Here is a 24,783-nt window from a genome sequence, read left to right as displayed (position 1 = left end):
GCTTCACCCTGAGCCGCACCCACTCCACCAGTAACTACCGACCGCGCGGGCGGTTCCTCAATTCTAACTCGCTTCTCCATTTCTGCCTCGGCCCATACTCCCCCCGCCCCCAACACTGCAGTGCGAGCAGCCCCCCCCCACACACACACACACACCCCGAGTTAAACTCCCACTCAGCCCCGCCCGGGAAAGCCGTCCTGCGCGGCCTCATTAAACAGCAGCGTGTTTTGTTCTCAGCTTTGCCCTCGCCCCGCAGAGCCCGAGGCTGGCATTGCGTCAGCTCCGCTGGAGGAGCCTGTCATTAGAGCAGCCGGCGGCCTCCACCCCCGGGCGGGGCCTGGGGCAGGGCCTGGGCACCACCCACTTTCCCATCAGATCCCAGCTCCCCTGGCTGCCGCGCTATGGATAGTGTGCTCCCCACCTCGGCTTCTCTTACTTAGAGCGACATAAACATGCGGAGCAGAACACACTTGTAGGCTGCTGGCAGATTAAGCCATTACTGCCTACGTCTCGGTTTCCCACATCGGCGTCCGACCGGCCCGGGCTCCTAAGGCAGGAGACGTTCCGTGCTTTAGGCAGGAAGCTCTTTCCACGCAGAATCAAGGCAGAACCCAAAGGTGTAAAACAAGCAAAGGGAGTGCTGGTTCCTTGAGCAAAAAGTTTCCCTCTTTCCCCAAACTCCCAAAGGCCCCGCACAGACCCTCACTGCCCGTCCGCAGTCCATCCAGGGGCTGCCTTCTCCGCGAGCGCCCGGGGCAGTACCAGCGGAGTGCTTAGTGCTTAGTGCTTAGGGTCGCCTACACCTGCATTCGCCCCCTCCCCCACCCAACTGTGAAACGGGGACATTTCCCGCTCGGTGGCTTTGCCTGGATGCAGGAAGGTGGGGACCTGGCCATCACAGGAGGTCCTAATCCCAAAGAGGGTTCACCTGAGGCCTCCAAAGCCGGTGACCCGCCTGGCTCATCAGCTCAGCTCGCTGGAGCCCCAGACCGAGGTCCTGCCTGACCATGAGGGTGCCTTCCGCCCGCACAGGCGACCACCGTGTTTGCCGAAGATCAGCCGCCACGACACTAATGTCCAGTGCAGTGAACCTCAAAGGGATTCCTCAACTGGGAATAACACTGACCGACACGGGCTTTACAAAGAGCCTAACATTTCACCAAACCACATACACCAAGACACGCTAGAGGGGCCAAGGCAAGCAGAGGCCGCAACCGCCCGGGAGCACGGCCACCTCCGCTTTCTAGAGAACGTCCCCCGGCCCCTCGGACGGAGTTTAAGCTGCGTTTCACCTCAACAAGAACAGCTGCGATTCAGCTTTAGTGTTGTCCTAGCGATTTCAGAGCATCAGGCCATTGCTCTGCCTTCCACATGCAGGAGACGGGCTGTCAGTCTCGATTTCATGTGGGAACCTGCCTCCTGTATTAACTAGCTGAGGAAGAAGTTCTCTGATTAGTCACAGCCGCATGCCTGGCCCCTCCAATAACCATCCTGCTCGTCCATAAACGCTGCAGCAGCCGGCCCGCCAGCCCCCCCCCCCAGGGCCGCCTCCTACCGCTGGCCCCGGCCCGGGAGCAAGTGATGTGACAGCGGCAGCAGGACGCTACGCCGCTGCTTACGAGGTCAGCTTCACCCGGAGGACAGGCCGGCGTGCGTGGCGAGGCTCCTGCAGCAAGTTCCCAACAGGACCTGCAGGGGAGGCGCAGGCGCGAGGGCGAGCAGGAAGCCGCCTCCAGCACCGAACGGGCCAGCTATCTGGGCGGCAGGAGACGGGTGGTTTTTAGCCGTTTCCTTCCAGGGGACGCTAGAGAAGCTGCTGTATAAAGATTAGTCTGAGAAATGGGAACAGCCAGTAACATCTGCCTTCCTCAGCGAGTGGAAAGGCCGGCTCAGGCTCGGGAGTGACCTGAGGAGCTGATGCGACACCAACCACAAGTGCCCCCGGCAGGAGCCGCAGCCGGAGGGGGCGCAACAGGACCTGCACAGCCTGTCCTCTCGCCTTCCCAAGCCTGTCCATCCTCCCCTGGCGTCACCTCTCCCCTTTCTCCTGTGCGTTCCTCTCGCTGACACCGACACGCTGCCTCCCACCCGCGTCTGTGGCCACACACAGCTGCCTCGGCCTCGCCCCTGCCAGACGGCTCTCAGGCCTCACCTCCACAAATCAGAACCTCAGGCTTTTGTCTCTGCCCCGTCCCACCCCCTTCTAGCCTTTCCTGTCTTGGTAAACAGCACCATGACCCACAGGTGCTCATGCCAGAAACCACTGAATCCTTCTCCCTCACCGCACATCTAACCATCAGCAAGTCCTGTTCATTCTGCCTCCAAAACACATGTCGAGCCCACCCACTCTCTCCTCTTCCTGCCACACCCCACCCAGGGCGCAGGCAACGCCTCCCTGACCAGTTCTCCAAACAGCCAGGGCTCCAAAGCCACAAGCGGGTGGGGGGGGGGGGGAGGTTCCGCCCCTCAAACCTCGGTGGCTGCTCAGTGCCCTTCCTCGCCCCTGCCTGGCTCTCCCCTCCATGGCTCCAGCAGCCTGCTCTTCCGCCGCCCCGGCCTTCCCGCCGGCCCTTCCCGCCAGGGCCCGCCTGCTTCTCGGGTCTCCTGCCATCGCCTTTATTCAGCAGACTCCTGGGTGGTACAAATCACAACTGTACTCCTGTTCACGTCCCTCACAGAGGACGCGTGGTAATATTTGGAGAAATTGAGTCACTTACTCAAGTGGTTTTAGAATTATTTAAGCCCTTCCTTTGCACTGTGCCTTTAGATGCCGAGCAGGCACTGTCCCTGCTTTCCAGGGGCTCAAAGTCACAAACTGAGAAGTGAGAGCCACGGGCCCTTCCAGTCCAGCAGGGCTCACCCTCGGAGCCACTGTCGGGGGACACGGCGGGGGCCACACGTGGAACTGCTCTCAGTGGACACTAAGGCATGGAGAGAAGCCAACTCCACGCCCGAGGGGCACCGATGGACACGGAGAGACCGAGGACAATGGCGAGCGAAGGGATGTTCCAGAAACGAAAAGAATCCAGTGTGAAGGCATCAGCCATTCGACCACTACCTCCTGAGCACCACCTGCCTGCCGGACAGACAGGGTCCCACAGGGACCACCGTCTATTGGGGGTGAGCGCGGGGAGCAGAGAGAAACCTCCAGTTCAGGGGAATACACGCTACAGGGGGCCACGTGGTGAGAGGGCACCTGAGTCAAGGTGGGAGTCCAGAAGGAACTAAGGGGGCCTAGGCTGAGGTTACAGAGCTGAGCCGGGAGAGAGGAACAGGGCGCACACAGGCGCCTGCAAGCACCCGGGGAAATGGCAGGAAGGAACGAGAGCCAGCTCAGGGGGCTGTCCCTCCCTGTCCACATGAGGGCCTGGAGCCTCATCCTGACAGCTCTGAGCCACTGTCTTAGAGACCCAACGCAGCAGCCCATGCGGAAGGCAAGAAAGGAAGAGCCGAATGTAAAGGGGGGGGGGGGGGGGAGAAGCAACGCCAGGTTTGAGATAACCGGACAGAAGAAGCGCCCTGATACATAAAGGTGGGATCATATGTACACGTGTCAAACTCATAGCGTACAGCACTGCGCGTGAAGCAGAGTGTCAGGCGTGGACTTAGGTGATGTGTGTGGGTGCAGTCACAACTGTAACAAACCAGCCCTCGGGTGGAGGCGCTGCGAGCAGGCGGCTGTGTGAGGGGAACCTGCCCCTTCTTTTCTGCTGCGCCTCGAAAACTGCTCCTAGAAATGAAGTCGTATAAAGAAGATGACCTACAGGCCAGAGAACATGTGAGTCTCGAGTTCAGCCAGCGGCACGCCCCCGAGTGTCCCCGGCACACGGACAGGAGTCCGTCGGAGCAGCAGGCAGAGCCCTGCCCTCTGCACAGAGGCCCGAGACGACACCCCCGGGCCCACCTCCCCGCAGCGCGGTGCAGACATCGCCACTGAAAGGGCACGTTCACGAAGCATCGCGAAGAGGAAGACTGATCCCAGGTTGTCTGGTTGTTGTCTGGAGGGGGGGCGGGGAGGATAGGGTTTCATGTAGTAATTACGCTTGTAGTGAGGTCTATACCAGAAACATCCAGAACATTGTACATGAGGCGCACAGAAAATCCGTAATTGTAGTAAAAGTCTGACAGGCTTCTTGAAGAAAGAAAACCCCATCTTTAGAAACTGAGTCAATCAGCTGCTTTCAAATAGAAGCGGTCACTCTGCAAAGCTCCTAAACTGACTGCGTTGCCCTCCTTATGTAAGACCTGCTTTCAAAACAGGGAAAATAAAGGCCGATTCTTCAATTATGTCATTGCTGCCACCGCTAAACATTCCCTTTGTAACTCCAATTATTTTTAGCCTGGTTACAATATTCTTAATGACAGAGAGCAAAGAGTATTGCTCTACAGCAATTTTATAAGAATTTCCCAGAGCTTAGAGGCAACCGATGTGAAGCTAAACTGAAATAAACTTGTTTCAGAATTTGTAGTCTGTGGAATACTTATCCTGAGAAGTTCCACGGCTATTAATTTACTTCGGCTGAAAATATTAATGCTGCTAAAGCGCGCTGGAAAGGCGCCGAGACGCATCACGCAGACTAAGGCTATAATATAAAGAAAATACGTGGCAACGCAAACTCGGGGGCTGCAACTCACCATTCCAGGTCACAAAAGTCTTATCTTTCATTTCCAGAGCCACCGCCACCACCAAAAACAAACTACACCCTTTGTTTAATCCACTTTAAGTCTCAGAATCTACTCGTCCCAGAGTCCTGCTCCCGGCTGACCGAACCCCCTCGTCCCCATTGAGCCCTCGCCTCCCAGGTTCACCCGCTGGCCCGGACATGGGTCCCCAGGCTCCGCTCTTCAGGATCGTCCCCAAGGGATGGCGACCCGACACCCCGCCCCCGGGGACGCACAGCTGCGCGGCCCGGGGCTGCCTCTCACTCCATGTGACTTGCATCCCAGCGCTCGGGGCCCTGTCCCCACCGCTTCCCAGGGAAACCTCAACTCCCACGTCTCCAAGCACCTGTCAACCTGGTCCTCTCAGCCTCTTGTTTTCGTGTCCGACAACAAAAGGCACCAAAAGGAAAACCCAGGAACTAACCGCTCACAACGTGACCTCACGCGCTTCCCACGGCCCCGCCGGCAGGAGAGCCGCCCAAGTTTAACAACAGTATCAGCCGCCCCACAGCGAGCGCGCCCCCCGGGCCGCCGCTCCCAGCCCTCGGCCCCGTCGCATCCCTCTGCCCCGCCGGCCCGGGAGGAGGAGCCGCCCTGACCCATTTCTCGGGGAAGGAGAAGGAGGCAGAGCGAGGTTACGTCTCGGGCCCAAGGTCACCCACCGGGGGGTGGGGGGCAGGGCGGGCGCCGCAGCGGGCGCCCCCATCCCGTGCTCGGGAGGGTTCCCACCCGGGCCCCGCGGGAGGCGGCCAGGCTGCTCCGAGTCCAACCGCCCGGGCCGCGCAGCCCGTCGCCGTCCACACCCGCGCTCGCGGCGGCAGTGACTTTGACACATCGGCTCTCGACCACTTCGGGCGCCGGGGTGCAGACCCTGCACCTCTCCAGGGGCGGGGACGGGGCGCTCGCGCAGCCCCGCGGCCCAGAGACCCCGCCTGCCCAAGTCGCCACCCGGGGGAGCCGGGGAGGGACCCCAAAGTACCCGAGACGCGCGGCAGGGGGACACCGAGGCGCACGATCAGCAGCCGGAGCCTCCCCGGCGAGCGGCGGGCGCGACCTCCCGCCGACGCCACAAACGAGGGAGGCGGCCGCATCCTCCGCGCACAATGCAGGCCGGGCGGGCGGGCGGCGGGCGGCCGCGCTCAGCTGACCTCCGCCATGTTGGCCGCGCACCCGGACCCTTCGCAACAAAGGCCGGCGCCGGGCCGCCTCCCCCGCCGGGCCCGCCTCCCGGGCGCGCGGGGCCGACCCGCGGCGAGCAGGCCCTTCCCCGCCCTCCCGGCCGCGCGGGCCCCCTCCCCACCGCCGCCGGCGGGCCCGGGGCGCGGGGGCGGGCGGGCGGGCGGGCGGAGGGAGGGGCGGGGGGCGGCGCTCGGCGGCCGCGGGGCCCGGACAAAGGGCCGACCGGGGGCCGCCGCGCCCTCCCGCCGCCGCCACGGCCGGGCCCGCCGGGCCTGCTCCCTGAGGGCCCCGCGCGGCTCCTCCCGCCAGGCCGGGCTGCACTCACCTGAGGGGCGGAGGGCGCGCCTGGGACTCGGGCCCCGGCTACACGCGCCCCGTCGCCGCCGCCGACCCCGCCGCCGCGGGCAGTCCCCGCCTCCGCGCCGCGCCGCGCCGACACCCGCCGGACTCGCTGGGCCGCCGCCGCTCGAGAGCGCGCCCCGCAACGGCCGCCCGGCTCCCCCCTGACCGCCGCCGCCGCCGCCCGCGCGTCCTCGAGCCGCCGCGCGCTCCCGCTAAATACCTCTCGCTGCGGCGGCCGCCATAGTGGCGCGGCCCCGCGGCCTGGGGGCGGGGCTTCCGGCGCAGGCGCAGGCGCAGTGGCGGGCGCGGGTGCGCAGGCGCGGGCGGTGCGGCGCGGCCCCGGCGATGGCGGCGGGCGCTCGTGCTCCGCGCCCCGCGTCCGGCAAACGCGAGGATCGACGGCCGCCGCGGGACCCTGGTTTCCGCGCCTCCCGGGGCCCTGCCCGCTGCCCTTCCGGCGGCCGCCGGGCACCCCGCCCCGGAGGAGGCCAGGTCCACGCCCCTCCCGTGGGTTCGAGCTGCTCTCCCCCCAGAAAGCGGGACTCGTTGCAAAGGTTTGTTGCGGCTGAGAAGCGAGCCCGGGGCTCCCGCCCGGACGCTCACCGGGATCCGCTGCTCCTCTCGACGCCGAAAGGAGTGGCTCTCCCGCCTCTGGGACAGCCACACCCGCCGTGCGCCCCGCGCCGGCGCCGGGCCTGACACTTGCAAGCCCTGATGAGAGCGCCGCGTGTAACCCTCCGTGGGAACAGTATTCTTCGTGGGGACAAACAAGAGTTGCTTTTTTATTTTTTTAAATATATTTTATTGATTTTTTACAGAGAGGAAGGGAGAGAGAGAGCTAGAAACATCGATGAGAGAGAAACATCGATCAGCTGCCTCCTGCACATCTCCTACTGGGGATGTGCCCGCAACCCAGGCACATGCCCTTGACCGGAATCGAACCCGGGACCTTTCAGACCGCAGGCCGACGCTCTATCCACTGAGCCAAACCGGTCTCGGCAGGAGTTGCTTTTTATATAGAAGACACCACCCAGGGCACCGGCTCCCCGGGTCTCAGCCCCGCCACCGGTCTCGGCTTCCGCGGGCCGCGGGCAGCTGTCTCCCACCCGCCCACGGGCGGCCGCGGCTGCGCTGACACTGTTGCTCCTGCCCTTGGCCGCGTTGCTATTGTTGCTCCTGCTCCCTCCCGAGTACCTACCTGCCTTCCTCCTCGGGACCGTTAGCAAAGCCACACAGGGCCTGCTGGGGTCTGGCAAGTGAAGGGCCTCGTGTTCTGCAGCCACGAGCTCTACGACCCGACAGGCTGACCCCCAGAGCCCTCAGGGTCGCGCAGGAATGGGTGGCCTTACCATTTCTCCAGCAACGTTTGCAGAGTCAGAGCACCCGGAGGCAGGGGACAGGGGCCCACCCAGGAGGAGAGCCTCTGAGGAAAACCAAGCAGGAGGGTTCTCCTTAGAGCTGCCAATTGGAGGTTGTTTCCATGACTGTGGGTCTCGTTTGGGCCACCGCTGCCAGGGAGTTGCCTGGTACTCTGGTGGCTTCGTGGAGGCTGTAGGGAGCTCGGGGCAGAGCGCCACACGCCCGGCGGGTCTGGAAGGAGTGGGGCCCCCCGCCGGCCGCTTAGCGATTCCTGCCCCAGAGTTCTCTCACCTCTGGGCGCTGTGTGCGCCTGCTCGTCTCTGGAACCGCGTAAATCACTCCCTCCTTCGCCTGCTTCATTTTATACGACACGATCTCAATTTTATATCCGTTGATGTGCACTAGATTAAGGTAGTGTTCAACCTGATTGAGTTAATTCCTCCTGAATGAACGGATGGGCGGGCGGACGAATGGCTGAGAGGCATGGGTGGGGCATGAACATTGCTGCTATACATTGTAAACACTTGGCTCAGTGGTTGAGCATCGACCCATGAACCAGGAGGTCACGGTTCAATTCCCGGTCAGGGCACACGCCCGGTTGCGGGCTCCATCCCCAGTGTGGGGCGTGCAAGAGGCGGCCGATCCATGATACTCTTTCATCATTGATGGTTGTCTCTCCCTCTACCTTCCTCTCTGACATCAATAAAAAAATATATATGTATTTTTTAAAAAAAACAATAAATAAATTGTAAGCACTTGAAGGAAAATAGCCTACTGGGTAACGACACCCCTCGCCGGCCAGGCAGGGCCCTGCGTCCGTGACGGGGTGCTCTGCTCGGTGGGATGCAGGGTGCGTGCCAGGTATTGTCAGGCCACATGGGGAAGATACGTCAGGGGAGGGAGCCCTCCTGGTCCCCCGAAGTCGCACCAAATGGCAGTTCCCTCGACTCCCCAGAACGGAACGTGCTGGGCCTGCAGCTGGGCTCCGGAGACAGCGCCCGGCTTTCCTCACGCCCGAGGCGGGCACCACGATGGCCTCTGTCCTGGGGGCTCCTACAGGAAGTTGCATTCGCTCGGTATTTAACGTCGGTCAGAGGTCACAAAATGGCTCTCCTTCCCACGGTGAGACTTCACCAAGAGATGAAGTGGGAACAGGTGGGCTGGGAGGGGGGCGTTTCGGCTTCCTGCACTGGCCGGTGAGTTTTAAGTGATCGAGTTAGCCCTGGCCCGTGTGGCTCAGCAGCGGTGGGTCCCGGGGTTGATTGTGGGTCAAGGGCGTGAACCTGGGTTGCAGGTCCGTTCCCGGCCGGGTCAGGGCACGTGCGGGAGGCAACCAATCGATGTGTCTTTCTCACATCAATGTTTCTCTCCCTCCCTCCCTCCCTTCCGCTTTCTAAAAATCAAGGGAATATCCTCGGGTGGGGATTAACGAAAAAGAAAATTTGTATTTTTCCCATCACCATTTATCTCCTCTCTGCCCTCCTCCACCTCCGCCCCTCCCCCAATCACAATGTGATTTTTTAAATCCTCACCCGAGGATATGTTTTTTTAATTGATTTTGAGGAGAGAGAGAGAGAGAGAGAAAGCATCCACGTGAGAGAGAAACGTCAATCGGTTGCCCTCTGCACACACCCCAACTGACCAGGGAAGTGAATCTGAAACCTAGGTGTGTGCCCTGACTGGGAATCGAACCCGCAACCTTCTGGTGAACAGGACGAGGCTCCAACCGAGTGAGCCTCCCCGCCGGGGCTTGGTCTGGTTTCTAACAACGGACCGTGTCTTCACAGTGAGATGCCACACCGTCTTTCACACGGGAATCCCCGACGCACACCCGTGCACACAGCCCTTCTCCCCCGCCTTTCCCGACGGGACTGGCGTTCGCCTGAAGAGCCCTCAGGCCCCTCTCCAGCAGCTCTGTGCCCGCACCCGCGTTCTTGATTGAAGAAACATGAACTCGAATTGTACATGAGTAAGAACGTGTTACATTTTATATTTTCTTCGTTCTATTTAATGTGTATATTTCAGACGTGTAAGACCTAATCTCCATCTCGTCCGTCCAACGCAACAATGCAATGCGATGGCGACTTCTCAAATGCTCCCAAAGCCCAGCTCAGCCCGACTCTCCCTCCTCCCAGTCGCCAATGGCCTCCGGCCGGGGCGCGGGGGAGGCCTCCTCCTGCTGCTCCCCCTGGGGGTCCCTGCAGCCCCTGAAGGTGGCCAGGCCCATCTCTCAGACCTCAGCCCCACCAGCCTGCGCCAGGTCCCTGACCCGCCCGGTGAATGGGTCCTGGCCCCTCAGGTCGCCCTGCAGTGGCCTTTGCCAGGGTTACACACAGCCCCAAGCCAGGCCGCCCTGGAGGTCGGCAGAGCGAAGGCTGCCCAGGTGACTTCCCAGGGTCGGGTGTCCATGTTTTGCCACAGACCAGCTCACAAGACCAAACCCGGCCTCCTGGGTCACTTGCGGGCTGTCTGTTTCTCAGCGATCACACAGACCCCTGGCCTAAGAAACCACTTCTGGCCCTGGCAGGTTTAGCTCCGTGGACAGAGCGCCGGCCTGTGAACTGAAGGGTCCCGGGTTCGATTCCTGGTCAGGGCACAGGCAGGGGGTTGCGGGCTCGAGGCAGCCGATCTATGATTCTCCCTCTCGCCATTCCTCTCTGACATCAATAAAAAGATATTAGCCCGGCCGGTGTGGCTCAGTGGTTGAGCATCGACCTATGAACCCCGAGGTCATGGTTCAATTCCTGGTCAGGGCATGTGCCCGGGGTTGTAAGCTCGAATCCCAGTAGGGGGCATGCAGGAGGCAGCTGGTCCCTGATTCTCTCATCATTGATGTTCCTCTCTCCCTCTCCCCTCCTCTCTGAAGTCAAAAGTATATTTAAATAAATAAAATTTAAAAATAAGATGTGAAATAAGAGAAGGAAGAAACGACTTCTGTCTTCTCTCGCGTTCGGCCAGGAGCCCCCGTGTGCCATTCAGCGTCTGAAGTCAGCTCTGCCGTCAGCCAGACCCAGAGCCTTTCGTGGCGGGAAGGCGGAGGGCGCCTCCCTCCGGGAGATGCTATCAGCCTGGGAAGGAGAGCAGGCCCCTCCCCGGTCAGACCCGCCCGCCGGAGCAGGACAGAGACGATGCTTCCCTGGCCAGCAGCACTGTCCGGGCAGCGACTGTGTGAGTGTGGGCGGCGGCATCCCCAACCAGTTCTGCCGGACGCGGTGGAGAGGAACGCGGAGACGCAGCGTGCGCGCCCCAAACGAGGCCGGGCCTGGCTGCAGAAAGTCCTCGAGGCCGCACATTCACTCTCTTTCTTCAGGGAACGGGCACCGGCTAACTTTGCCGGAAGCTAGAAAATCATTTATTTTTTTTTTTAAATGCCTAATGGTCTGTAGGGGTCGGTGATAGTAACAACATTTACTTCCCAGGGTCCGTCTAAGTCAGTGGTTCTCAACCTTGGCTGCATCACCTGGGACTCACCTCCAGAATGAGGCCCAGAAATCAGGATTTTAAAAAGCTCCCCAGGTGATTCTAATGTGCAGCCAAGGTTGAGAACCACTGCTCTAAGTCATCTCAAATGCAGTTTGTATAATCCTTGTCCCCACCCCACCCCCAAAAAACGCACATACTCCATGGATCCATATTTTTTTAAAAAAAAAATACATTTTTATTGATTTCAGAGAGGAAGAGAGAGGAAAAGAGATGGAAACATCCATGATGAGAGAATCACTTATCGGCTGCCTCCTGCACCCCCCTCACACTGAGCATGTGCCCTGAACGGGAATGGAACCGTGACCTCCTGGTTCATAGGTCGACGCTCAACCCCTGAGCCAGGCCGGCCGGTTCGATTCCCGGAACTCTGTTCCGTTTTCCCTTTGCAGGCCTCCCGTGGGTCACTGACCGGTACCTGCTCCTCTTTCTTGAGAGAATAGCGTGCACTGAGCCTGAGTTGTGGCGCCACAATGGAAATGGACATGAGGAAGGGAGCGCTTTCTGGGGGAGGAAGCTGGGAGAGGACCAGGCCCCTGGGAGGGCACAGGCTCCGGGCGGAGGGGAGCGCGGCCAGGTCGGCCTGGGCCCAGCGCCTTCTCTCCGGCCCGGGCTTCGGGTCAGCTCAGGCCCATGGCCCTCGAAGGGTTTCCGCAGGAATTCTGTCCCGTGAGAAATAATGAATACAGGAGCAGCTCTCCAAGGAGCCCGAGAAAAGCCCTCCGCGAGGGCGTACAGCTCTGATGAGCCAGGGAGTCTATTTTTTCCCTCTTACTCAGAGCGGCGATTCGTCACAGCTGAGCTCTGCAAAGCACTTCGCAAGCATTTTGCGATCGCTGCCCGCTGCCAGCGCCGGGGAACCCAACACCTGCCGGCCGGCATCCTGACATCCCTCCCGGGCAGGCCTTGGAAGACGTGCGGGGCCGCCGAGGTGATGGGGGCCGCCGGCTTCATCCTCCTCGCCCGCCCGCGAGACCCGGTCATCCGAGCGCTTCCAATGGCCCTCCCCGGGCTGGAGGGGCAGGGGGGCGGCAGCGACTCCTCAGAGGAAGGACAAAGCCCGTCTGTGTGAGCCTGCGAGATGGGGCCGGTGATCCAGGCCAGCGGCCAGCCCCATGAGAGCCCCATTCACGCGGTGGAACTGGGGCGCGATGGGTATCCTGGGGCCCTTCTGGGAGCTCGGCTCCCTGGGGCCCAGGGAGAACCGGCCGGTGACCGCCATCCTCTCCCCGCGCAGCCTGGCAGCCGCGGGGGCCACGCCCGGGAAGCCCTGCTCTGCCCTCTGCTCAGACCTGCTTCCTGCCCAGGGTCTCCCAGGCGCCCGTGCTGCCCGCAGACCACCCCAGACTCAAGGGCAACCCCACGGGTGTGACCCTCCGCCTCCCCAGCCGCTCCCCACACCCCATCCATTTGCTACAATTTCTTTCTTCTTTAATATATATTTTTACTGATTTCAGAGAGGAAGGGAGAGGGAGAGAGACAACCATCCATGATGAGAGAGGATCATGGACCGGCTGCCTCCTGCAGGCCCCACAATGGGGATCGAGCCTGTAACCCCGGCCTGTGCCCTGACCGGGAACTGAACCGTGACCTCCTGGTTCCTAGGTCGATGCGCTGCCCCTGAGCCACGCCGGCCGGCCGTTTGCTGCACTTCCCAGGAGCTAATGTGTCCATGCCATAGGTCAGTGCCCGGGGCCAGGATGATGCCACACCCCCAGGCCTGCTGTCCACAGCCGGTGAGGAACCGGGGTGTCCGGAACCCGCCTTGTGAGTGAGCAGTGTTGGGGGGCTCCTCCAGCCCCAGCCATGCTCTTGGAGGACAGCACTGGCCCACAGCTGGACGGCAACCTGGGGAGAGACTGAGTCAGACCCCCCTCCCCTGAGCCACTTCCCGCTCCGGCCCGCGGGGCGGCCTGAAAACCTCTGTTTGTTGTTTTAAGCTGCTGCCTTGGAAGGGATTCGATACACATCAGTAGGGAACTAATGAAGTCGGCACTAGGAGCTCCTGGCCGGGAGCCACTAGGGTTTTCCCATTTCCAATCATGTCCCAACAAATTAAAACCCTAAAGAGGCCTCAGGGACTCCCAATTCTCCCGCGAGGGGAAGGCTGGGGCGGGGCTCACACGGCTGCATTCCCACACTCCCCGCAAAGTGCCAGCGTGGGCCGCGGCCGGCCTCTCCTCCCTCACTCCTTTGCCGCCCACGTCCACTCGTCGGACAGGTACCAATTAAGCGCCCCTCCCTCCGTGGCTGGGGACCGCGTGGGGAAGACAGACCTGTTCGCCCAGCTTCCACTGTGATGGACGGCGGCGATGAGACAAGCCAGCGCCCATCACTGCAGACACCTGGTGCATCCGGAGACAGGAAGCCGGGCGGCGGGGAGGCCGGTTGGACTCGGGGTGGGGGGTGAGGCTCTGGGTAGAGAGGAAGCAACAGGCCTGCCCGCCTCCCTGTGGCGCCAGACCCAGACCCAGACCCAGAGCACACGGGAGGGCCCAGGCCTGTGCCTCGTCCTTACAAAGTGTAAGCAAGCGAGCAGACCACTAACCGACATGTCCCATTCTCCCAGGTGGCAACCCCCCCCGCCCCCCGAATCTGCAGGCCTCCCAGAGCCCTACCCTGGGGCATGGTGGCAGAGCCGGCCACCGATACGGTGTCCCGTGTGCATGTGCGTGTGCGTGTTCGAATGTATGTGTGAGTGTGTGTGTGTGAGTGTGAGTGTGTGTGTGTGAGTGTGTGTGTGTGTGTGTGTATGAGTGTGAGTGTGTGACTGAGTGTGTGTGTGTGTGAGTGTGAGTGTGTGTGTGTAAGTGTGTGAAGTGAGTGGGGGGTGAGAGCGGCCTCCAGGTGTCCTTCGCCCCCCTGATGAGTGTGCAAGACCCAAAGGAGCATCAGGCGCCGAGACCAGAGTCTAGAGCCCAGGGCAGGGCAGGTTGGCATCTTGTCAAACAAATCGTTCAGCAGCTTCCGGAACCAGCGTTGGCGAGTTTTCTGTTTTTTTTTCTTTTTTAATGGATATTTATTTATTTATTTAATCCTCACCCAAGGATATGTTTCCATTGATTTTTAGAGAGAGTGGAAGGGAGAGGGAGACACACACAGAGAGAAACATCGATGGGTTGCCCCCTGCACCCGCTCCAGCCAGGGCCGGGGGATGTAGCCTGCAACCGAGGTACGTGCCCTTGACCGGAATCGAACCCAGGACCCTTCAGTCCGCAGCCGACGCTCTATCCACTGAGCCACACGGGTTAGGGCTTGTTTTCTTTTCTTTTCTTGGAAAGAGTATAAGATCTGAGTGGACCCTTTTTTTTTCTGGGTGTTAAAGAACAAGGCAGGACATGATGCAACCGGTGCCCTTTGGGACCTCGTTGTCATGGCAACGGGGATGGGCACGCATCCACTTCCCGGCACCCAGGGCCTCTAGGTCCACAGGAGGATGCGCCTCTGTGGAACCAGGTAGTGAAAGGAAAAGGCAGATAAACGCTGTCCCCTCCTGCTCCCGGCTGGGGCCACACAAAGGGGCCATTAAACTAATGGAGCAGGCCCAGCTGGGTCAGGTTTCTCCCCTCCTCCCCCAGCCGGGATCTCAGATTGCTCCCTCCCTGCCACCGAAGCTGGGTCACAGGGGCCCCACGGGAGGGGCCGGGCCCTGGCCAGGGACCTGGGAGAGACCCCGACGTCCGGCCACCGGCCTCTGGAGCTCAGGCAAGTCAGCGCCTTCGCTCAGTCTCCCCGCCTGTGATGTGCGGCTGTCGCCTAGAAACACTCCATCGATAGTTTCATTTTAAAAAAGGACAGCAACAGAGCCCCTCCAGGTGAACTGGGCATCCACCACATCAGCAACTTTGTTATTTTTTAAATAAATATACTAGGGGCCCGGTGCACGAAATTCGTGCACTGGGTGTGTGTGTGTGGGGGGGGGGAGTGTCCCTCAGCCCAGCCTGCCCCCTCTCACATACTGGGAGCCCTCAGGCGTTGACCCCCATCACCCTCCAATCGCAGGATCGGCCCCTTGCCCAGGCCTGATGCCTCTGGCCTAGGCGTCCGGCCCGGGCAGCGGGGACCCGCAGCGGCAGCGGCCCCGCGATCGTGGGCTCCGCTTTAGGCCCAGGCAAGGGACCCCTAGCTCCCGGGACTGCCAGCTTCGACCGTGCCCAGCTCCCATCGCTGGCTCCACCCCTACTTCCTGCTATCACTGGCCAGGGTGGAAAAGGCGCCTGATTCTCCGATCATGGCTGGGGGGCAGGGCAAAGGCGGCCCCAGGGCCGCCTTTGCCCTGCCCCCCAGCTCTTAGCTCCCCCCTGGGTTTCCGATCACTGTCAGTGGCAGGGGCCTTCTTCCTGCTTTCCCTTTCGCCTCCCTGCATTGTGCCTACATATGCAAATTAACCGCCATCTTGTTGTCAGTTAACTGCCAATCATAGTTGTCAGTTAACTGCCAATCATAGTTGGCAGTTAACTGCCAATCATAGTTGTCAGTTAACTGCCAATCATAGTTGTCAGTTAACTGCCAATCATAGTTGTCAGTTAACTGCCAATCATAGTTGTCAGTTAACTGCCAATCATAGTTGTCAGTTAACTGCCAATCATAGTTGGCAGTTAACTGCCAATCTTAGTTGGCAGTTAACTGCCAATCTTAGTTGGCAGTTAATTTGCATATAGCCCTGATTAGCCAATGAAAAGGGTAGCTCGTACGCCAATTACCATTTTTCTCTTTTATTAGTGTTGATTTGTCCTGATGTCAGAGAGGAAGGGAGAGGGAGAGAGAGAGAGACATCCATGATGAGAGAGAATCATGGGCCGGCCGCCTCCTGCACGCCCCCCGCTGGGGATGGAGCCCGCCACCCGGGCCTGGGCCCTGACCGAGATTCGAACCCTGACCTCCTGGCTCATAGGTTGACACGGAACCACTGAGCCACACGGGCTGGGCTCAGCCACTTAATTATCTCACATGGTCCTCAAGACTCCAGCAGGAAGTTTCCCATTTCATCGATTGTCCCCCCACTTCATGGACGAGGAAAGAAGGTTCAGGAAAGGTAACTGGCCCGGCCGAAGTCACGGAGGGCAGCAGCTCGTAGCGACTTCACACTGAGCTCTGGCTGAGTCCAAAGTCCTCGTCTTTACACCTCACTGCCTCCCCGTCACCTTTTATTTCTGTACCGTTTTCCTTCCTCCTCCTCCCTCCCTCCCTCCCTCCCTCCCTCCCTCCCTCCCTCCCTCCCTCCCTTCTTTTTTTCCTTCCTTTTCTTTTTCTAACAAAAACCAATAGGCAAGCCTGCTTGTTGGATGGCGCCGAGGGACCCTCCTCAGGGTGGACTGCAGACGCCTAAAGCTCTGCACGGACCCCCCTTGCCCTCCCCTGCGGCCTCCCCAGCACCTACCTGCACCGAGGGCCCGTGAGTCACCCTCTGAGTCAGCTCGGTGCTGTGTGTGCGCAATGACCCACGTGCAGCAGCGAAGCCAGGTCGGCCAGGGGTCGGGGAGACCTGTGTGCTTCCAGAGGCTTCCAGAGGCTTCCAGAGGCTTCCAGAGGCTGCGGGCGGGAGTGTCCTCCCTTCGGCCCCGGGTCCCTGTGTCCTGGAGCCTGGGTGTCAGCGGGCTCTCCTGGGGTCCTTCGGAGCTGGAGGCCGGGCCGGGAGGCTCCTCTCCGGTCCTGCCCCTTCTTGGCACCCACACAGGATCCGGGACGGCCTCTGCGCCTCCTGAAGGCTCCTTACAGACACGCGCCCACACTCAGGACTCCCTCCCCCCCCACCCCTAACCACCCCCCCCAGCCCCCCGCAAGGCGTACGGGTCCCTGCCCGTGGGATCCCGAGCTAAGGAGGGAAGTAAAGCGAGGAGATTTGGTTGAGCACCGACCTACGACCCAGGAGGCCAGGGTTCGATTCCCGGTCGGGGCACAGGCCCGGGTGGCGGGCTCCATCCCCAGGGGGGGGCGTGCAGGAGGCGGCCGGCCCATGATTCTCTCTCATCATGGATGTTTCTATCTCTCCCTCCTCCTCCCTTCTTCTCCGAATCAATAAAAACATTTAAAAACAAACAGACGGTTACTTAGGGACCACAGCAGCCTGGCCTGGCTCAGGACGCAACCTCCCCAGACAGGGCGCTGTCCAGGGCCGTCCTGCCGCCCGTCCTCAAAGGAGAGGCCGCTGGGGGGCCTGAGGCCTGAGGGAGCAGGAAGGAGCCTTATCGCTGGCCTAGCCCCACGCCCTTCGCCCTTCGGATCTCCAGGGCCCGGGCCGGTGAGTAGCTGCTCCGGAAACAGCTCTCATCCGGCTCCGCTCGGCTCCCACCGTCGCGCCTCGTGGCCACCAGGTCAGATGGTGGAGGTCGGCGGGAACTGCCTTCCTGGGGGCGCTTCGGTGCTCCTCCAGCCCCCCCAACCCCGGCACTGTTTCCTGGGGCCCTTTAAGAGTTCTCAAATGAGCCCTGGCCGGTGTGGCTCAGTGGATAGAGCGTCAGCCTGCGGACCAAAGGGTCCCGGGTTCGATTCCAGTCAAGGGCGCGTAAATCTGTTGCAGGCTCCTCCGGGCGCGTGCAAGAGGCAACCGAACCATGTGTCTCTCACGTCGATGTTTCTCTCCGTCTTTCCCTCTCTCGCCCACTCTGTCTAAACATCAATGGGAAAATATCCTCAGGGGCGGATTAAATGACCCCCTGATTTGGGGAGTTCTGAACTTAAGTGTTTGATTTGATCTTTTCAATCGGGAGGTGGCTCCTGAGGTTGGGTGCGGGCCTGGTCCACGGGCCGGTGAGGACGGGGGAGTGTGTGGGGGGGCGGGGGTTGGCGGGGAGGTGAAGTTTGATTTTTCTGCTGAGGGAGGGGAGGGTCAAGTGGACGCGGTTTGGGGAGGGGGGACGGAGGGAGGCAGCTGGTTCCGTGAAGAAATCCCCGCCCCCGGGGAACCAGACACCCGCTTGCCGGGAAATGTCCACGGGAGAGCGGGAGGCAGGTGGGGCGCCAGGAGGCGGCGAGCTGGGCGAAGCCGGGACAGCCCGCAGGCTGCGTGCGTCTGCGAGCCTGTTCCATCTTGTGCGTTGGGAGCGTGAGTAACTGGGTCGGATTTGTGTCTGAACAAGAGCATTTGGGCCGCTAAGTCCCTGAGGGCGGGAGGGTGGGCGGGCGGCAGGGCCTGGGGAGAGGCTGCGAAAGGACCCAGGAGAGGGCGTGTGGGTGTGGACGTAGCTGGAGGGTGGAGAGGAGGGGCAGGGGGAGGAGCCCCCCGAGGGGACGGGAAGGATAAACACACTGGGGGGGGGGGGTCGCTTAAGCACCTGGAGGGGTTCGTTTCTTTACTGGGAGGCGGGACGATCAGGATGGAGGGACCAGTCCAGTTGGGAACCTTGTAAGGGGTCCCTGCAGCAAGCCGAGGGAACAGGAAGAACCCCAGTGCTCACCCTACCAGACACTGCTCTCCCGCCTGAACCCTCCGTGGCTCCCTCTTGCCTGACACCTCTGAGTCACAAGTGGGCCCTGGCACTTGACCAGTCACTGTCCGTGCCTGCATTTCTGTTGTTGTTTGCAAAAGTAGCATCTGCCCATTGCAAAAACTCAAATAATACAGAAAGTTCTGTGTTTTTTAAATTAAAAATCTAAAAAGTGAGAGTCCCTCCTAACACCCCCTCCGAATGGACGCCCGGAGTGTCCCACCAGGGGCTCCCTGGCCAGGCCCGGGAGGGGAGGGGGCCGTGTCCCTCCCTGGCAGTGCCTGGCCCGGCCAGCAAGCAGCAGCCGGCCTGGGAAACACCCCCATGAGTCACGCGGGAGACCTGGGGCGGCCTGAGATTCCAAGAAGGTTTAGGAATTGCAGCGTCGGGGGAGGGCTGCCAGCGGGGGGTGGGGGGGGGGCGGGGGGCGGGGACTGTGCTCAGGGCCTGGGGCAGGGCAGGGCAGGCAGCAGGGCCACCGGGTGGGGCAGCCTCCCGGAGGCCCTGTGGCTAAAGCCCTGAGGAGTTAGGGAGTCTGCAAGCATGCAACTACTTTCATTTTTAATTTTCTTTAAAAGCCTCACCTGAGGATACGCAATTTTCATTGATTCTAGAGAGAGAGGAAGGAGGAAACAGAGAGAGAAACATTGATGTGAGAGAACTGCCCACCGGCCGCTGCCACCGCGAGGGGAGGAGAGCGGAGGTGCAGATGGTGGGGAGGCCGGAGGCAGCCCTTGGGAGGCCAGGACCCTTCCCCTGCAGGGAACACATCCCAGGGGCACCAGGAGCAGAGGCCGACGGCAGGGCCAGCCCCGGTGTCCGGTGTCCGGTGTCCGGCCGGAGCTCGGAGGACAGAGGAGCGGGCTGGGGGGGGTCGGCGAGACGGGACCGCCAGCTCTGTGGGCACGATGGCCGAGTGGCGAACCCCTGGGTCTGCGCCCGACTGGAACGGTCACTTCAGGGACTGAGAGGAGGAAGGCAGGCCCGGGGCCTCCTTTTCCGGCCCCAGCACCGAGGGACGGCCGCCCGCTGTGCCTCCACCTGCACCCCACGGACATTTCTGTGCAGCAGCTTCCCGTTCCTCCCTCCCCTCCGCCCTCCCCTCCTCCCTCCCCTCCTCCCTCCCCTCCTCCCTCCCCTCCTCCCTCCCCTCCTCCCTCCCTTCCCCCCCACTCCTCCCTGCACTCCTCCCTCCCCTCCTCCCTCCCCCCCTCCCCCCACTCCTCCCTCCCCTCCCCCCCACTCCTCCCTCCCCTCCTCCTTCCCCTCCTCCCTCCCCTCCTCCTTCCCCTCCTCCCTCCCCTCCTCCCTCCCCTCCTCCCTCCCTCCTCTCTCCCCTCCTCCAGAGGCGAGGTGGCCTAACGCGGAGCGCGCTGACCTCGCAGGTGAACCTGTGCAGGGACCTGCCCTCACGGGGACCCTGCGGAGGCTGCCTCCCAACCCCCTGCAGCCCGGGCACCTGCAGCCAATTCAGGTGCCACCGTCTGTCCGTCAGGCAGCAGCCTCAGCGACTGTGACCGGATCCAATGAAATGTGCCGAGTAGCACCTGTCTGGCAGCCGACCCATGACTCTCTCATTGATGTTTCTCTCTCCCTTCTCTTCCTCTCTGACATCAATAAGAATTTAAACAATAAAAGACGTGTGTCCCAAATGGGCGGTGGAGCAGGCCCTGCTTTCTGGACGCCCCGCCCCGTGTGTGGCTCCGGACGTCTGAGGACCCCACAGCAAAGCGGGGGGGGGGGGGGGCGCTCGCACCCCAGGCTGCTCTCTCCTCCTCTCGCCTCCCCCGCGCTCCTTCTGACCCATTTCCAAGGAGAAAATGACCCCAGACTCCTCGGCAGAGCCTGGGGTTCCCACCGCCTTCTCCCCCTCCCACCGCCTTCTCCCCCTCCCACTGCCGCCCCCCCCCCCCCCCCCCCGCCTGCCCTTGAACGCTGGAGCCACAAGCCTTCCCGGCCTCAGCGGCACCTTCAGAAGCAGCAGAGGGAAGCGTGTCTCTTAGATCCGCCTGTTCCAGTGGCTCTGGATTACTCGCACCCTGTTCTCTGCTCCTTCACACCTGCTGCTCACGGGCCTCAGACCAGGGCGCCGGCGGGAGGGAGTCAGCCCGCTGAGAGGAGGGAGAAGGGTCGGCAGGCTGGGAGCACCTGGTGGGTGTCTGGGGGCCCAGGGGCAGTGGTTACGCCTCCTCCTGCCTCCCCTTCCCGCCTGGGTTTTGCACCGGGTGAAGCGGGGCCTTAGCGGTGGGTGTCTCTCCCCATCCCCGACTCATGCAGAACCTCTGGGTGGCTGTCAGTAAACACCTGGCGGCTCCCTCCCTCGGTTACAGCTCCTGCTGCTTCTCGGCATCGGCAGGTCCAGGGGCTCCCCGGACCCCCACCAGAGGGACTGCACACGAGGGGTTGGTCGCACAGAGATGGGAAGAGACCAGAGCTAACGGGGGACAGCGTGGCGACAGCGAGAGGGCCTCTCCCTGGCCAAGGAGCGAGCCCCCAGGTCCCGCTGGCTGTCAGGAGCCAGACCAGGGCCAGGGCTGCCCGTGGAGCTGGCCACGCGGTGACAAGGGACGTCCAAAGGCGTCACCAAAGGCGTCCAAAGGCGTCCGGGCCACAGAAGGGCTGTCCTCGGCGTGTGGGAGCCACGGCCACTGCTGAAGGGACCACCTAAGGCAGAGCCAGAGGGAAGGAGGGAGGCCCGGTCCTCGCCCTTCCTGCGCCCCAGTCCCCCACCGGCTTCTCCCGCCGCCGCCTTCGCACAGAGCCATCCGGATGCCGCTTGGCCCGGGAGCCTGGGAAGCGGGTTTCCGGTGGCGCAGAGAACAATGAGGGGCGGGCAGGGACCGGGAGCAGATGGGGGGCAGAGTCTCCCACAGCCCAGGTCCGGACGAGGCAGGAAACAGGAGGCCGGGCGAGCCTGGGCTGACCCTGAAGTGCGGACACCAAGGACGCAGAGACCCACACGGGGGCGGGAGTGGGGGAGCCGGCCCCCCTTCTGCTCCCTCCAGCCGGCACTGCCCGCAAACAGGTAGCTCCACGGCCTCACAGCCCCGGCTTTGCCGATCTTCGCGTTTTCAGTGTGTGTTTGTGTGTGTGTGTGTGTGTGTGTGTGTGTGTGTGTGTTTGTGTTTTAAAAATATTCCCAGGAGAAGAGGAAGGAGGAGCAAGAAAGAGCTTCCTGAGCTGGTGGTGGAGAGCTCTCCCCCGGCTCGGCCTGCGAGGGGACAGCGACAGCGAGAGGGTTAGTGCTGACAGCGAGCCTGACCCTGAGCGCCCACCTCCAGGAGGCCGGGGGGGGGGGGTTACCCACTGGCAGTCCCACCCTCGGAGGGTCTCAGTCTTTCAATCTCCAAGTTTCCTTTTTTTTTTTTTAAATATATGTGTACCGATTGCAGAAGGAAAGGGGGAGAGAGAGAGAGAGAGATAGAAATGTCAATGATGAGAGAGAATCATGGACCGGCTGCCTCCTGCTCACCTCCTACTGGGGACCCAGCCCGCAACCAGGGCACGTGGCCTGTCTGGGAATCGAACTCTGACCTCCTGGTTCATAGGTCGATGCTAGGTCGACGCTCAAGCACTGAGCCACACGGCCAGGCCCCACCGCCAGTTCCTTAAGGACAGCGGTTCTCAACCTGTAGGTCGCGACCCCTTTGGCGGTGGAACGACCCTTTCACAGGGGTCGCCTGAGACCATCCTGCAGATCAGATATTTACATGACGATTCATCACAGTAGCAACATGACAGTGATGAAGTCGCCACGAAAATAATGTTATGGTTGGGTCACAACATGAGGAACTGTATTTAAAGGGCCAGAAGGTGGAGAACCGCTGTTAAGGAGGTTTCTCCCTGCCGCCCCTTCTGGCTCTGAATGCGCTGGACGGAGGGTCGAGCCGCGTGGAGGTGGGAAGCTGTCCGGAGCCAGGGAGCCCCTCCGAGCCCCTGAGTGTTGACTCTGTACGGGGTCAGCTTGTCCAAACATCAGCCGTCACCGCGAACCAGCCTCGTTCCTCGCGTCGATGGCTTCTTTCCGCAAAGAAGGGCCTGTGCTAACGCTTACCTCGCGCTTGTGAAATCCGGGGGAGTCGGGTGATGATGCGGAGGGTAGAACAGGCGAATCCGGAGAGGACACGCTGAGGTGGCCATGCTTCCCGAGCGGCCCGCTGGCCCAGGCGCCCCCTCCGTGGGCCCGTCCTCTCGCCCGGCAGCCTTGGCCCCGCCAGGAGGCAAGGGGCACACGCCAGGGGCGACTCGCCACTCCCACGGAGAGTCTTTTGGACTTCGGTGCAGACCGCCTTTCCTCACCGGAGGATATGTTTCCATTGATTTTTAGAGAGAGTAGAAGAGAGAGGAAAGACAGAGAGAAACACATCGATTGGTTGCCTCCTGCATGGGGCCCTGACCAGGTACGTGCCTTTGACGGGACTCGAACCTGGGACCCTTTGGTCTACAGGCCGACACTCTAGCCACGGAGCCAAACCGGCCAGGGCTGCTGGGCTTTTTGAAAAAATATTTTATTGATTTTTTTGACAGAGAGGGAGGGAGAGGGATAGAGAGTTAGAAACATCGATGAGAGAGAAACATCTATCAACTGCCTCCTGCACACTCCTTAATGGGGATGTGCCCGCAACCAAGGTACATGCTCTTGACCGGAATCGAACCTGGGACCCTTCAGTCCACAGGCTGACGCTCTATCCACTGAGCCAAACCGGTCAGGGCTGGTTTTTTGTTTTGTTTTGTTTTTTAACTTGCTAAGAAATCCAGCAGGTGTGTGGCTGTAGCAAGTCTGTTTCCAGTGAATAGTAATGGCGGTCATGGGAAGGTGATTTTGGTCATTGGCTAAGGGGTATGCATACTGTTACCGATTCCAGTCATTAGTCTCATTGCCAGGCGTTTACAGAGCACCTACTGTGCACTATGTTGTACAGTATGAGAGGCCAGGCGTGTACATGTGCAGGTAAGCATTCGTTTATTCATCCAACAAGTATAGTGAGGTGACTGTGGGCCCACGGCACTGAGGCAGGTACCGGGCAGGGAAGAGCGGCAAGTAGCCCGCCTCCCCTGAATTCTGCCTGACAAGAGGCAGTGATGAAGGCTCCCTCTGTTCGACTGTCCCTCCCTGTGCGAATTCACCCCAGATTTACTCCTTTTTGTTGTTGAAAAAGCATTTTCTGGTCTTTTAACATTGAGGTATAACTGACATATATTAGAGTCAGGTGTACACTGTAGTAAAAATACTGTTTTCATACGGCTGCATCAGTTTACATCCCACCATCATCAGTGATGACGATGGTGATGGTGGTGATGATGGTGGTGATGGTGGTGATGATGGTGATGGTGATGATGGTGATGGTGATGATGGTGATGGTGATGATGGTGATGGTGGTGATGGTGATGATGGTGATGGTGGTGGTGATGGTGGTGGTGGTGGTGGTGGTGATGATGGTGATGATGGTGGTGATGGTGATGGTGGTGATGGTGGTGATGATGGTGATGGTGATGATGGTGATGATGGTGATGGTGGTGATGGTGGTGGTGATGGTGATGATGGTGATGGTGGTGATGGTGGTGATGGTGATGGTGATGATGGTGATGGTGGTGATGGTGATGATGGTGATGGTGGTGGTGATGGTGGTGATGGTGATGATGGTGATGGTGATGGTGATGATGGTGGTGATGGTGGTGATGGTGGTGGTGGTGCTGGTGATGGTGATGATGGTGGTGGAGATGATGGTGCTGGTGATGGTGATGATGGTGGTGGAGATGATGGTGCTGGTGATGGTGATGATGGTGGTGGAGATGATGGTGATGGTGATGGTGATGATGGTGGAGATGGTGGTGATGGTGGTGCTGGTGCTGGTGGAGATGGTGGTGGTGGTGATGATGGTTATGGTGCTGGTACTGGTGGTGGTGATGATGATGATGATGGTGATGATACTTATGGTGCTGGTGCTGGTGCTGGTGGAGATGGTGGTGGTGGTGACGATCAGCCATGAGTGGCGGAGAAGCCAAGCTGGCCGTCTGAGGACGGTGAAGGCTGGAGCCAGTGGACTCAGATGACGAGTCCAGCCCTGGACCTGAAGGGATGCCTCTGAAACCCACAGCCAAGGATGCTTCTCTGCTTCTCCCTCGTCCACGCGTCCCCAGGTCCACCCCACGGGTGCAAATCACCTCTTCAAGATTGGGAGGCTGTGGTGAGCCGTTCTCCACTCCCTGCTTGGGCTCCTGGCCTGACCGGCCGCTCAGCGACACTCTGACAGCAGCATGGAGAGCAAGTGGCTCAGCAGCCTGTCCTCTGCTCATGTCCCTGCCCCCACCCTCACCCCACCCCACCCCTACC

The 24,783-nt window shown here is 60.9% G+C and overlaps 1 protein-coding gene across 5 annotated transcripts in view; it reads right to left on the bottom strand.

Annotated features, from left to right (window-relative positions):
• The window catches only part of SIAH1 (siah E3 ubiquitin protein ligase 1), a 68,125-nt gene that overhangs the window by 3,972 nt on the left and 39,370 nt on the right, over positions 1-24,783 (bottom strand). Inside the window, exon 1 of one of the 5 annotated variants that reach the window (XM_059668110.1) lies at positions 6,404-6,426. The exons of 1 other annotated variant lie outside the window; for it this stretch is intronic. In XM_059668110.1, the coding sequence (XP_059524093.1) occupies positions 6,404-6,425 (22 nt within the window). In that variant the 5' untranslated portion in view covers position 6,426. 3 more of the 5 variants (XM_059668113.1, XM_059668109.1, XM_059668111.1) reach the window with 3 other exon arrangements.

Source organism: Myotis daubentonii, chromosome 15 (genome assembly GCF_963259705.1).
Source record: "Myotis daubentonii chromosome 15, mMyoDau2.1, whole genome shotgun sequence".
Classification (NCBI taxonomy): domain Eukaryota; kingdom Metazoa; phylum Chordata; class Mammalia; order Chiroptera; family Vespertilionidae; genus Myotis; species Myotis daubentonii.
This window is presented reverse-complemented; position numbering and strand designations above follow the sequence as displayed.